This window comes from Furipterus horrens, unplaced genomic scaffold (assembly GCF_987537825.1).
Source record: "Furipterus horrens unplaced genomic scaffold, mFurHor1.1.pri manual_scaffold_4, whole genome shotgun sequence".
Lineage (NCBI taxonomy): Eukaryota > Metazoa > Chordata > Mammalia > Chiroptera > Furipteridae > Furipterus > Furipterus horrens.
In genome coordinates, this window is record NW_028327174.1 from 23,771,705 (window position 1) to 23,785,857 (window position 14,153).

The following is a 14,153-nucleotide window of genomic DNA, read 5'->3' on the forward strand; positions in this document are numbered from 1 at the left end:
TCAAATGCAGTGATTTTTCCTTCGTTCAATAAAAATAACTGGTATCTTTAAGAAGATCAGGTAAAATATTTAATTTATTTTAAGGATATAATTGATGAACTGATTTCTCTTATGAAATCTTTCTGTGGCAGTTTAAGTATCTCATATTGGTATTAGGCTCTCCGAAAGAGTGGGCTTTTAACTTTTTGCATATTTCTCCCAACCTCACCCATCATTTTGAGACTCACCATTTCATTCAAAGGGTGGAAATTGACATCCACAGAGACAATGCGGAATTTCACTGAAACAGAGATTTTTCCCATGAAACCCTCCAATGGGGATCCAAGGTAGTAACACAGATAACAACATGCTGGGGCTTCCATGACTGCAGAATAAAGTAATAAAGAATCCCGCCCCCTGCCCCCTGCCCCTTAAGGTGCCTTTGCTCATTTATCCTTATACCTGTTTGTCCTGGTTTGTAGATAGGTTTGTCTGTCTGGACAAAGACTAGGCTCTCTACTTTCTTTATTCGTATTGGCATCCTCTTTTTGAACTCATGGGTTGGCCCTTTCACCCGCACAGTAATGAATGCTGAGGAAGTTGGCAGCTCTGGAATCTGTAAAACAGAAATATGAGCTAAAGAATCTGCCCAGACTGACCCACTTCTAAATGTTTCAGCCTTTATGATTTTCTCATTTCTTTGGTTAGTTCCAAGAGAATTAGTAGGGGATATGGTCAAGGATTATTTCCCTTTTTTATAGATTATTATGATTGTTTAACATTATAATAACAATTCATTGATTTAATTAAGGGGAAATGTCATTGCAATAAAACAAACTTCAACCAGTGATGACAGAGAAGAAAATAACAGGCTTATATTTACACAGCAACTATATGTTATCATTGGTAGTATGCCAGTATGATTAACTAAATATTTAATACCTTAAGGACAACACATTAGCCATTAGCTATCAGCCATCTGTGAGATCTTAGATAAGTCATTTAACTTCATGAGTTCTAGTGTTTATATCTGTGATGGCATGAACATTGTCTTAGAAGTTTAAGAGCAAACAAAACCTTTCCTATGACTGCTGTTAACTTTTGCATATTCCACTAGATCTGTTTGTAAATATTATCTAAGAACATTAGATAGAATTTTTATGTTTAGAATCTAATTTGAAATTCACTCTGCACTTCTCATTCTTTTTTCTTTTTTTTTTTTTTTTATTGTTCGGGGTCAGAACACAAGGTATCAACTGATATGTGCTTTCATTAACTATCTCCCATAACCCAAAGAGTGATACTGACATTGAAGGGGCTGCAGTAGAAGGAGTCCTTCTCTGCCACGAAGTCTGTAAGGAGGGACCTGTTGTGGATTCCATCCTCCAGAATTACATTAAGTGTCACTGTCTCATTCAGGTGATTAAGCATGACACAAGCCTTCTCAGGAGCTCCACTGTACAGCTGTGATGGGATCACCACCAGATACTGCCTGTGGAGAAAGAGAGTCTGGATCAACTATGAAGAGGTTAAAAAGACATCATTATTGTGGCTGCTTCCAAGGTAATCTTTGTGATTGTCACCAATCAGAACAAAGCCAGATTTCCTCATGAGTATAGAGGAGTGTATTCTTCAAAAGCCAATCCAAAAGATCTTAGAAGCCCAAAAACCCAACAAGCTAAACATGTATATGCTTCTCTTGTGGAAATATTCGCCCTGGTAATATTTGTAAAGCTGTTCTTAAGCTATAAATAAACAATCCACGAGTTATTATATATTTTGTATAGAAATACTTTTCAACTTTATGATTAGATCAAGAAAATATGATTATGTGTAATGGAATATTATTTAGCCTTAAAAAAGAAGGAAATCCTGTCCTTTGCGACAACATGCATGGACCTTGAAAACATTATGGTTAGTAAAATAAACTAGAGAAGGAAAACATCACATGGTATCACTTACATGTGGGACCCTATAAACAAACAAACAAACAAACAAATAAATACAGATTCATAGATAGAGAGCAGGCTGATAATTCTGGGAAGGGGACTTGGAGGGTAGAGGATTGAGCAAAAAAGCAGAGGAACTCATGGACACTGACAACTGTGTGGTGATTGTAGTGGGGAGGGGGTGGGTGGAGGTGGAAGAAGAGGGTGTGGGGAGAAAAATGGTAATGGAAAAAATACAATAAAAAATAAACTATTAAAATTAATTAAGTAATTAAAATATAAAAAACAAAAAAAGAAAGAGAAAAAGAAAATCAAATTCATAGAAACAGAATAGAAAAATGGTTGCTGGGGTAAGATGTGGGAGGACTAGAGAGATATTCGTAAAATGGTACAGACTTTCAGTTATAAGATGAATAAGGACTGAGAATCTAATATAAAACGTGGTGACTATAGTTTATAATACTCTATTGTATAACCTAAATTTACTAACAGACTAGTACTTAATGGCCTCACACACAAAAAATGAGTAAATATGTAAAAAATGCATGCGTGTGTTAATTAACTCAATAATTAGATTCCTTTTACAATATATACATATATCAAACCATTAGGCTGGCCACTTTAAATATCTTATAATTAGTTTGTCAATTGTCAATAAAGCAGAAAAACATTTTATTTTCTTTAGCAAAAAAAAAATGTGATAAATCATCACTGAAAGCATTAAGAATCTGTCTTCATGTAGTCTTGTGTTTGTTCCATATGGAGGATATCATGAAATTTCATTGTTCCAGGAAGCACTAAAAATATATCATTTAACACATAAGGAAGAGTTGAATTGCTTTTTTACTACTGATTTATTTATTTATTTATTTATTTATATTGTTTTTACTGTTACAGATGTTCCCATTACCCCGAGCCTGGCTTTTTACTACTGTTGTAGAAGCAACTTGAGCTCTTTCTGTCTTTCACTATCTGGTGATTAAAGAGAAGCCATGACAAACTAGCCTAATCACCAAACACATTACCACATATACCCAGAAGAAAATATCACTCTCCTGTGTCTCTTTGCTCATCATTTATAATCACCCAAACATGCTGCACACTTTGAGAAGCTCTGCTTGCCCATGGGTTTTCTCCTTTTGAAGGGTCCTTGTGTGGAGAGCAGGACCAATAAAATGGCATTAGTCTGGTCGAGATAACATAAAATATATAAAACTAAGTGGAGTCGCTCATGTCAACCAACATGGCTGCCATTCAGCCATGACACTTTGGTTCAAGAAGGAAACTGCCTAAGTCATGCTAGGCACATCTGACAAGGAGACACACCTAAGATATCTGCACATGTGGCCAGAACAGCCATGTCTGCAGAGTGGGACCACCCATAGATAGGCTCCTGGGAAAATTCCCCAGTTGCAAGCAGGGGTGCTAAGACACTTATCAGGAAACCAAGAAGGGTGGAGTACACGACTTTTCAGGTATAACTGAGGCAGGCTCCAGACCACTGCTGAGACAGCTGAGCTCCACACATGCTAATCATGCTGATCTCTCTTGTCATCAACCACCCGAGGCTCTACCCTGCTGGACTGAGCATTTCACCTGCCCTGCTGCCCACCTGGCTGCAGAGATCATTCCTTGTAAGATGCTGCAGCTCCTTTGTCTATTCCTTGGTGCTGGGTTGCTCAGTAGGCAGTTAGCTGAACAGTTGTCCAGCTGACTTATAGGAAAGACTATATCATGAACATATACTTGCGACACCTTGTCTATCTGTAAAACTTCTATTTGCTTCATAAGACTTACCTTGAAAGCAATTGTCTCTGTGCAAGCTTCAGTGATGCCTCTTCCCTTATATCAGGTCCCACAAGGAGTTAATTTTTCTTTGTAAATATTCTCACAGAGTCCTGCAATACCTGCCTCTGGGTCTGCACTGCATTTCACTCTGTGCACCAACTTTCTTATCTATACTGTGAGGTAGAGAGGGCAGGGTCCACATTTTGTTAATCTTTGTAGTACCAAGATCTAATGCTAGCTGCTAAAGTTTTGCTGAAATATTGAATGAACTGACATGCAAACCCTGGCTTGTCTGTAGGTATACATCCATTTTCTCAAGTCCTGACTGGAGGAAAGGCAACTGGCTGAGTTACTTCACGATGGTCATGACACTGCAGGCCTTTTCATGAGCCAATAAAAAATTTATCATTTTGGGGGGGGTAGTTCAGAATTCTATGTTCTCTATATTTTATGTGTGCTGTAGAATTCTATAGTTTTAATTTTTACTTTTTTCTAGAATTTTTATATTTTGACTTGGTGAATGTTTCATAAATGTTACTGCCCTATGTCTTCCATTCTAAACAATAGCTTTGCTGGATAGTGTTCTTGGTTGTAGGTCCTTGCTTTTCATCACTTTGAATATTTCTTGCCAGACCCTTTTTGCCTGCAAAGTTTCTTTTGAGAATTCAGCTGATAGTCTACTAGGTACCCCTTTGTAAGTAACTCTCTTTTCTCTTGCTGCTTTTAACAGGGATGTTAAGAATTGTATAGGAAAGGGTAAAGTCAGGGACTTATATGCATGAAACATGGACTTGAACTAAAGAGGGTGAGAGTGATGGAGGGAGGGGTGAGCTGGGCAGAGGGGAGCAGAGAGAAAAGAAATTGGGATAACTGTAACAGCATAATCAATAAAACATACAAAAAATAAAAATAAAATAATAAAAAGAAGCAGATAACACAAGGGGAAAGAGGAGAACAATAGACTTTTCTGGAAATGTTGCTTACGGTTTTGAAGTAGCTGAGGCATCTCTGGGAAGGAGCAGGAATAGCAGAATCAAGACTGGAGTGGGCAATTCACTTCCCTTCATGGTGTGGAGAAGAAAAGGAAATAAAGGGAGTCTGAGCACTTGATTCTTTGAACTCTGCTCTCGTTTCAGAATCACTGGTTTTTATTTTACCTGATGGTCAATGAAAGTAAACGGCTAACCACTTATTTTTGTAACATATTAACTACTTCCAGTATAAAAAAGTCAATTCCGGGTAATTTTCACAACTATCAATATTCTTCCACCTACTTTCTCAAATTGTCTAAAAGTTTGAAAAATAGTACTTTGAGGCTACATTGGCTCTGTTTATTAATCTGTACTCTAAATAGTTTAAGGAAAAATAAAATAAATTACATAATTTGATGAAATCAATCAATATTTTTATTTCTATTTTCTTTTTAAAAGTGAACTATTAATGTAAATCCATATCGGGGCATTGGAGAAGGGGCAGTCTAAGAAGGTCTCAGTCATGGAGATAGCCACTGAAATCAATTACTTGGTGCTATTTGTCAGGCAGAAGGAAACTGGTTTCTTAGAGTTTGGGCTAAATAAGAGATGAGGTATGAAAGCAGCAGTGATACGCAGTTTATTTTATTTTTTATTATTTTTTAGAAACTTTATTTTTCATCAACCTTATTTCCATTCTGTTAAGAGTTTATGGAAGACAAGCTTAAGACCACTCAGTGGTTGTTCCTACCCATTCAGTGGCCTGCGCAGTGGGGGCTGCAGACCAGTCTTCGGGGCAGGCTGAGCATTCCTGTCCTCAGTAGGAAACTGCTGAATAGGCACAGGGGCCACCTGCACACCTTCAGACGAGTCAGTGACCTCAGGCTGAGCAGCAGTGAACTTGGCAGCTGGAGCAGTCCATTCGCCCTGAAATTCCTCTTTGGTCACAGCCTTTTCAGCAGCGGCCTGCTCTTCCTTCTCAAGCTCTTTAGGATCTCTGTAGAAGAGGAGATCAGGCACCATCTCCAGGGGTGTTCCCGGTAGATGGTGCTGTGCATGCGCAGAACTTCCCGGGCCAGCATTCACCGCATCGCACCCACTGGGTGAGTCCCCTTGTTTCTGCAAGGGGTGGCGATGTCCACGTAGCACGGAGAGTCTGTGTGACACAGCGCGATGGTAGGCAGGTTAACGTATGACGCCTCAGTGAGAGGCTGGTGGTCCGCCCTGTCATCGGTGACCACCAATAGTCTCGGCTCCAGGAAGGCTGCCTGGATCTGGTTAGTGATGTTCCCGGGGTGAAGCGGCCAGCAATAGGAGTGGCTCCAGTGGCAGCAGCAAAGTTCAACACAGCTCGCTGACCAGTGTTCCTGGACGATATGTCACTGACATCAGCAGGGTTTTCAATGGCAGCGGTGGCACGAGCTGCCAGCAGAAGCTTCTCCCAGGTTCTCTTCAGGTTTATGATGTAGATGCCATCATTTTTCCTTTTGCAGATGTACTGTTCCATTTGGAAGTCAAGGTTGGTGCCACCTAAGTGGGTTCCTGTGGCAAGGAATTTAAGGACAACCTCCTCCTTCATTTGCAGGACATCAAGGGCTCTGGACATTGTGAAAGTTTCCCTGTAAGAGAACAATGCTATATGGAACCGTCTCTGGGTAGCACGGAAAGGGATATGCATTTTATTTATTAATGAGAAAATAATAGTAACAAGATTAACATTTTTGAGCTTTCACAATATCTCAAAGTTCTAAGTCCTTTTACATGTAGTCATTTAACCCTTACAGCAGTGCTAGGAGGCACATACTCTTTTGTCACCATTTAACGGGGACGTGGATATAGAAGCGAATGGATAGAAGAAATCTCATGAGGACACATGGTGGATATGAGTGGCAGAGAAGGAGTTCAGTTGGAGACAGTGACAGTAGAATTTAGAGAGATGGGGGAACTAGATTAGGTGGGTATGTGGATGCTTCTCGGGGGCTGGGATGGCACTGGGGGATGATGTGATAACCAAGAAGGACGGCGATGCTGCAGACATTATCAGAGCATGTTTCTGAAAATAGATGAGTGCAGAATAAGAAATATCTGTTGTTTGTGTCAGTATTTGATTTGAGTCATCGAGTTGCTGGGTAGTAGCAGCAACATGTGCATTGATTGGCCATTTGAGCAACATGGCTCACAGGAATCAAATCTGTCTCTCTTCATCAGCCTGTGCTTTTCTCCTCCATTCTTTCTCTTTTCTCATCTAGTATTCTGTTCTCCTTTAACACCTCTCCGAGGCCATTTTCTCATGGCCTCAGCCTTGGCTCTGCAAGGTTATGATGTGGCTCCTATCTGGCTCAAATCCTCCTGACTGTGTCACACCCTTGTAGCATGAATATCACTGCTGGCCTCCCAGTCTCAGCACCATGTCTTTCCTAGCTGATGGCTGTAATACCCTTTTCTCTTCCCACAGCTGGAGATGCCACCCTCATAACCCCCTTATTAGTTTCTTATGTCTCTGACGAATCACAACCTGGCTTTCATTTCTCTCAAGCCTTCAGAATACTTTTCCTACTGCACTCCCATCTGCACTCACCCCTAACCCTATCCCAGCCTCCACCTTTATTTACATGACAGAGACAAGTGTGTATATGAACCTGTATACTTATTGGACTTCTGTATGAATCTGAATGTGATTATGAAGGAAAGCGACAGTGTAAGGGACATACAGAATTAAGGGTGTATTTGTACCCATTTATATATATGTATGTATACATTTTCTTTGGGTGGGACTAGGCAGCTTGGAGTAAATTCATTAAAGTCAAAATGATGATCTGGTTAACCTTAAAATAAAGAAAAGGTTAAAGGCAAAAGATATGGATGGGAGGGTGATTATCCAATTTTTGTTCATTATAAACATCCTAAATTTCCATTATGAAAAGCTTGATTAATTTTTGGTTCATCATTCAATGAAATAGTATGAGTTACAAAAATATTATGTTACATATTTCTTACATATATGTATAGAGAAAGAGATAAAAATATTAAGTGAAAATAGGTTAGAGCAGTTGTATATGATGTGATGTATTTTTATTGCATTTACATATTTTGCTTGCAAAAAATCTGAGAAAATGGCTTTAATAATGTGGTTACCCTCTGGAAAGTGCAGTTAAATTTTTAACTGCATTTCTGATTTGCCACAGTGAACATTAGTATGTGAGCAATAAAAAAATATAAACTTGTGAGACAACAACACTATTTTATGAGTAAAAAATACGAAGTGTGGATGCACAGGAGGAGATCCACTATTAGAGATCATTTAGTTAGTTAGACATCTAATTTATAAGTCAAATGTCACATTATAATTATCACTCAAAAATAATTAATTTTAATTATATATCAGCTGATAAATCAAATATATCCTCCTTAATTTTGTTGAACGTAAAGTATTAAAGCACCCATATGTTCATTGCAGCATCATTTACAGTAGCCAGGATGTGGAAGCAACCTAAGTGCCCACAAATAGATGAGTGGGTGAAAAATTGTGGTACATATATACAATCAAATATTACTTGGTCATATATAGAATGCAATCTTACTATTTTCAACAGCATGGATAGACCTAGAGGATATTATGGTAAGTGAAATAAGTCAGACAGAGACAAAATCATATGTCTAAAGAGCAAAATAAACAAATAAAATAGAAACAGACTCACTCATAGATGCAGAGAACAAATTGATATTTGCCAGAGGGGAGGGAGATTAGGGGACTGGGTGGAAAAAAGTGAATGGATTAAGAAGTACAAATTGGAAGTTACAAAACAGTCACAGGGATGTAAATCACAGCATAGGAAATATAATAAATAATATTGTAATAACTATGTATGGTTCCAGGTGGATATTGGAAACATTGGGAGGACCACTTTTAAAGTATATGATTGTCTAACCACTATACTGTACACCTGAAACTAATACAAAATTGTATTGAATATAAACTGTAATTGAAAAATAAAAATAAATTAAAAACCATCGAATATACTTAAGAAACTTGGGAAAATTAAAATAGTATTAATTATACTTTTATCAATATAAAATATGATAAAATGCTTTTATCATATTATCTAAACAATGACTTACATATGTAGCTGAATCAATTTCTAGATAATATCCATCAGTAAGCTAATTTGCAAAGCCTGTTCTAATTGTCAAAATAATTAGTCAATTAAAGTTCTTTTTGATAAGAAAAATATCACTTTATTTTTAATTTTAATAAATTAACTAACACATACCCCTTATGACAATTGTCCCACTTTTGAGTGTTAAGGGAGAGAGCCTTGCTGGGTATTTATTTCCTAGATGAAATAAGACTTCCACTTCAATATTTATTTCCATACTTTCTGCTTTATTTTTTTTTAAAGACATAATTATCAAGTTTAATTCAATGATTATACCCAATTCTGCCCTGTGAAAATAAAAAATGTTCCTATCAAAATCACACTGAGATGTGAATGCAGGCTTGTTGTTTTTGTACAGTTCTAGAAAAATGCACCAAATGCACACAAAAAGTTTTAAGGCTTAATAAAAATAGAGATTAGTGATTTCTCATTGCAGTTTGAAGGCTGAGAACAGAATGCTGAGATTAGTGAATCTTCCAACTACCAGCACTTTAAACCCACTCCTAAGAGCCTCAGTGAGAGGGAAACAGGGTGGAGGAAAGATGGATAGAAAGGTAAGGAAGGGAGTTTTGTAATTGCTACCCAGAATTCATAGTTTCTTCATTCCCTCAGACTCTTTTCCCATCTGTGGTTTCCCCCATCTACACCCCAGAAATCCCTGCCAGAGGACAGAACTAGAGAGCTCTTCCTCTAATTGGCTGAGAGTGAGGGTGGGGGGTGAAGCCATAGGGGCCAGCACTACAATTTCAGGTTTCTTCTTGACAATCCAATTTGGAATTTATAAATTATTTTTCTTGTATATTGAGAAACAAAACAAAACATAGTTATAAACAGTATATCATTATATCACATCTATCATTAGAACATTTCAGTGTAAATTAAACCAGGTAGTGTGTTTGGGCTTAAAAGCTAACCCCCATCCATGACATTTTTTAATGGGGAAAAAGTGTTCTGATTTCCATATAACTTTCTTATAAACAACCATTTTAAGAATGGAGACAGAGAGTACTTGATAGAGTCACAAGAAATTAGTGTTTCTTGGCTCCAAAGTCAGTAGGGCAATTGGGAGGGGAAAACTGTTGCTTTAATGAAGCCATGTGCAGATCCCCTCAATGTGCCATGGGAGAAATGTTTGCCTGACAGATTCAAGCAACATAGCTCTTGTCAGCCCATCATCTTTGCTGGCAAATATCATGGAAATGGTCCCAGTTGAGACTTTGCTGCCAAACGACAAAATCTCCTGGCCTAAGGTCTCAGACTCTCTTCTGGAACCTGTGAATATGGTCCAGGAGTTCTACAAAGCTTTATAAAAGGTGGCCTAAGCAAACTTTTCTTTCTCCTAGGTGTACCTGAGCAACGGACTTTTTTTTTTTTTTCTAGAAAGGTGTCAGAAACGGACCAAAGTCAATAGTCACTTATATAAAGCTGGTATTTTAGAACGGCTCTTTAGATATTAAATAATTCAAACCTAAGAACCCAAGGTTCTCAAACATCTCTTCTTCCCATCAACAAAAATAAAGTAAGACATCTGAGGAATTTCAGTTACACCATTACCTGAATATATCTGAATAGAGTTTTAAAGTTTTGCTGAAGTCAGTGGGCCTTGTTGATAGGAAGAGCATAGCTTGTGAAGAGAACTGTCCACATCCTTGGTAAAGAACAAAGGCTTAGTCTTAAGGCTAATAAGAAAAAAAGAGGACACAATTCACAGAAAAACCTGCTTGTGAAGACAAAACCCAGTCCCTTTTGAATGAAAGGCAGAGATCTCTATGTAAGATCTGGCCAAGATTTTGGATGACAGACATGAAGCAGCTCAGAGGATCAGGGCACAGAATTTTCCCATAAAGCATAAGACTTTTTGGTTTTTGTTGACAGCATCCAAAGAAAAGCAATTAAGATGTTTCAAGAAAAAAACTGCAGAACAATAATCTGGGCCTGAAGTGAAAAGGAAGCACTGGGCATTAGCAGCAGTAGCTCCAGGAAGGGAAACTATATCCATGGAAGGCTAATGGCATTAGGATCTGAGGGGGTGGTTTATCCAGATGCCTCAACCTCACCCGCTGTTTGTGCTTATATACCTTGCTCTCCTATCTCACAGCAACAGGTAGGATGTTTTGGCATTTCTTTCAAAGGCTTTACACTCTACTACTATTGGGTCAATGATTCCTAGATACCCAGTTAGCTGGGAGAGAGATAGCTGATCCAGCAAGGACATGGAAGATCCCATGTCATCAAACCTCCTTGTGGCCTTGCACCAGCTCCCTGTCCACCCCTATCTTAGAGTTCTTCCCACATCTGCAACTAGAAGTGAGTGCACACCAGAGAGTCACACTTTATCCCCATGCAGATGGGTCTCTAGCAGCCTGGAAGGCTAGGTCCTTGAATGCCCTTGTGATGACAATGGAGCCTGAGCAGCAGTTCAGATACACAACACACTCCCTCTCCACGTCCACTTGTTTGGGGCTAAAAGAAACTATAGTATTTGAAGTCCTGTCTCTTGAGTGCTTTGGCTATGTGGAAGCAGCAAGTTTTCTTAGTAGAAGATGTTGGATTGGTCTCCGGGTTCTTTCAAGACTGTGTTGTGGGAGTGAGGCCGACATCCTGGCTTGGTTCTTGGCCGTCACCTGGGTGCGTGGGCCCGGCTCCTGGGTGCTGTCTGCTTCTTTCTGCCGCCTTTCTCACCTGGCTCTTTTCTGGGTGAGGTGTTCCTTGCCACTTTAAGGTTCAATTTTGGGTCTTCTCCCTCACACCAGCACACACGGTCTTTAGGTTTGTTTAGGTATGCCAAGGGTGAAGTAGCAGTGACTGGGGACCCCAAAAAAATGTCACTGGTCTTCCCACCAGGTGGGTTCCAGAAATGTATAATCTGCACAAGTGTTGAATCGTCAAAGATACCACTTCCTTTTCCTCCTTGGGGATTGGTCCTTTTAGGTGTGTTCTGAGGTTCTTTAGTTGATCCAAAAATACTAGATGCCATTCTATTAGCCCTCCTTGAAGGAAAAGCTTTTATCTGGGTTTCTAAAAAGATTGCTCGATGTTCATCCTGGGAGCTTCATAGTCCGGAAACTGGCCTGGCTGCCCTTGCTTTCCTGGCCCTGAAACATGCACTGCTGGTCACCTCCTTGCCCCTCTGTTTTATTCTTACGGAACTTTCAGGGGCAATGCAAATATTAATAAGAGTTAAAGGAGGGAAAATATGGGGGATTTAAATGAGAATGGTCATTATTTCTGCTACCTATCCCTACAATAAGTATATGTGCAGAAAATTCCAAAATGGGCCAAAAGTACCCATTTCTAATGTCATACTTTTAAAAATACCTGAAACATATTTAGGATAGATGGATATATGAGACTTACAATGAACTTATGGTGTTTTTGGTGAATTTCTGCAAATATATGTAACAGTAAGTGAATATTTATACATTAAAATTAATCTACATCATGCCTTAATTATATCACCAGCATTATTATAGTAATTTTATTTAATAATTACCTACAAAGATCATAGAATTATTGATCATACACAATTTCAGAGATACCAAAAATTATGTTGAAATAGGTTGTGACCAAAGATGAACCTGAATGGCAGATTTTGGCCAAATGTCAAAGTCAAAGATCAATGTGACAGCATTCCAACTTTTAATAGTAGATAACTCACATGAATGAAGATATAGTAACAAATTTCCAGTCATCAGTGTAATAGGCAACTCAATAAATATTTGTTGAATGAGAGAATAAATAAAATAATTGGCATCTTTTCTGGGATAAAGTAATGTTTTAGGAAAAAGAAAAGCACCTGGAAAAAGAAGCGATCTGAACTACAATAAGGGACTATTTTAACTGTTCAAAGCAGCACAACATGGTGGTTAAGAGAGTACTCAACTGTCAAACTGCCAGGTCCCTCACTTACTGTGTCATTTTGGGCAAATTACATAAACTCTTGATGCTTCAGTTTCCTCATCTATTATATTGGTTTAATAATAATTCTATTATTGGACTACATTAATTAACATATGTAGAGCACTTAGAAAGTATATGGCCTTGAGTATTATACAGGTGTCAGTTATTATTAATTTTTAACTGAGAAACTCTTCTTTGTGTTGGAGATATTTGCTATACATAATTAATGTGTAAGACCCATGATTTTGAGCTTCAAGTATGACTGACTTAGTAAAGAAATTCTCACACGAAGAATAAAAATGAACATACTAAACCATTCACTAAAGCAAAATTTAATATTAGTAAAATTTTAGATGAAGGTAAATGTTGAATAACAATTAAGATACATGTCATAGGTTGCCTTGGTAGAATATTACACATCTATCAAGTGATAAACATGAAGATTTTATCAAAACATCAAAAGCTTTATTTACTGCTACATGAAAAAACAGATCAAAATCTAAATTCTGACTCTAATAATAGTGTTTACAAGGACTAGGGAATAATGAAATGTGGAAGGAGTTGACATTGTAATTTTTGATAATTCTGATATCATATTAATTGTATAGTGAATTAAAAGTATTTTCAAAATAAAGCTACTTAAAAAAACTATGAAAGACATCATTACCTTTGAACATATTTCTAAACCAATGTTATTTCCAAAGAAAAGTGTGTTTACAGAGGATTGAGCAATTGGGAAAGTGTCCTTGCCACCTCAGTGTACATTGGGGGAGGTAGAGTTAGAATCAGTAGTAGCATATGGAGAATGAAATTAAAGTTCACATGAGATATTTATAATAATATTTTCAATAAATAAAAGAAGCAGGAATCCTGGGTGTAGTAATTTATCCTTCATGATAACTTCCTGATTTTCTGTATATTTTCCTCTTTTATTTTTATTTTTCAAATATGCTTTATTGATTATGCTGTTATAGTTGTTCCAATTTCTTTTCTCTTTGTTACCCTCCACCCAGTGACACCCCTCCCTCCAGTTGTACCCCCCTTAGTCCATGCCCATTGGTTGTGCATATATCTCAACATCTTCCTATCTACTCCCTCCTACTATGCTTCTTAATTCCTGTACCATCTCCCTCCCTTTCCCCTCTACTGCCTCCCTGCTGACCTCCCCTCATAATGTTCCCCATACTTATAATTCTTTTTCCACTCTCGTTGCCTACTTACTTTGCCTTTGTTTTGGTTCCCTAGCTTCTGTTTTTGGTTGTTGTGATACAGTTTTCATTTTAATGTTCATAGTTTTGATCCTCTCTCCTAAACAAGTCCTTTTAACATTTCATATAACAGTGGTTTGGATCTGCTGAACTCCTTCAGTTTTACTTTGTCTTGGAAGCACTTTCTCTGCCTTTCTATTC

General features: G+C 37.9%; 1 protein-coding gene and 2 pseudogenes across 1 annotated transcript in view; all 3 read right to left on the reverse strand.

The window, feature by feature from the left end:
* The window catches only part of LOC150011342 (pregnancy zone protein-like), a 40,919-nt gene extending 36,098 nt beyond the window's left edge, over window positions 1-4,821 (reverse strand). Inside the window, exons 1-4 of the mRNA XM_090272836.1 lie at window positions 4,701-4,821; window positions 1,288-1,471; window positions 442-595; window positions 228-280 (exon numbers count right to left, since the gene is read on the reverse strand). Of these exons, the coding sequence (XP_090128962.1) occupies window positions 228-280; window positions 442-595; window positions 1,288-1,471; window positions 4,701-4,783 (474 nt within the window). The 5' untranslated portion in view covers window positions 4,784-4,821. The remainder of the gene's footprint in view (window positions 1-227; window positions 281-441; window positions 596-1,287; window positions 1,472-4,700) is intronic.
* A 590-nt stretch (window positions 4,822-5,411) lies between these two features.
* On the reverse strand, window positions 5,412-6,293 carry LOC150011343 (small ribosomal subunit protein uS2 pseudogene; annotated as a pseudogene).
* A 5,084-nt stretch (window positions 6,294-11,377) lies between these two features.
* Window positions 11,378-11,948, reverse strand: LOC150011344 (jupiter microtubule associated homolog 2 pseudogene; annotated as a pseudogene).
* Window positions 11,949-14,153: the final 2,205 nt, after the last annotated feature.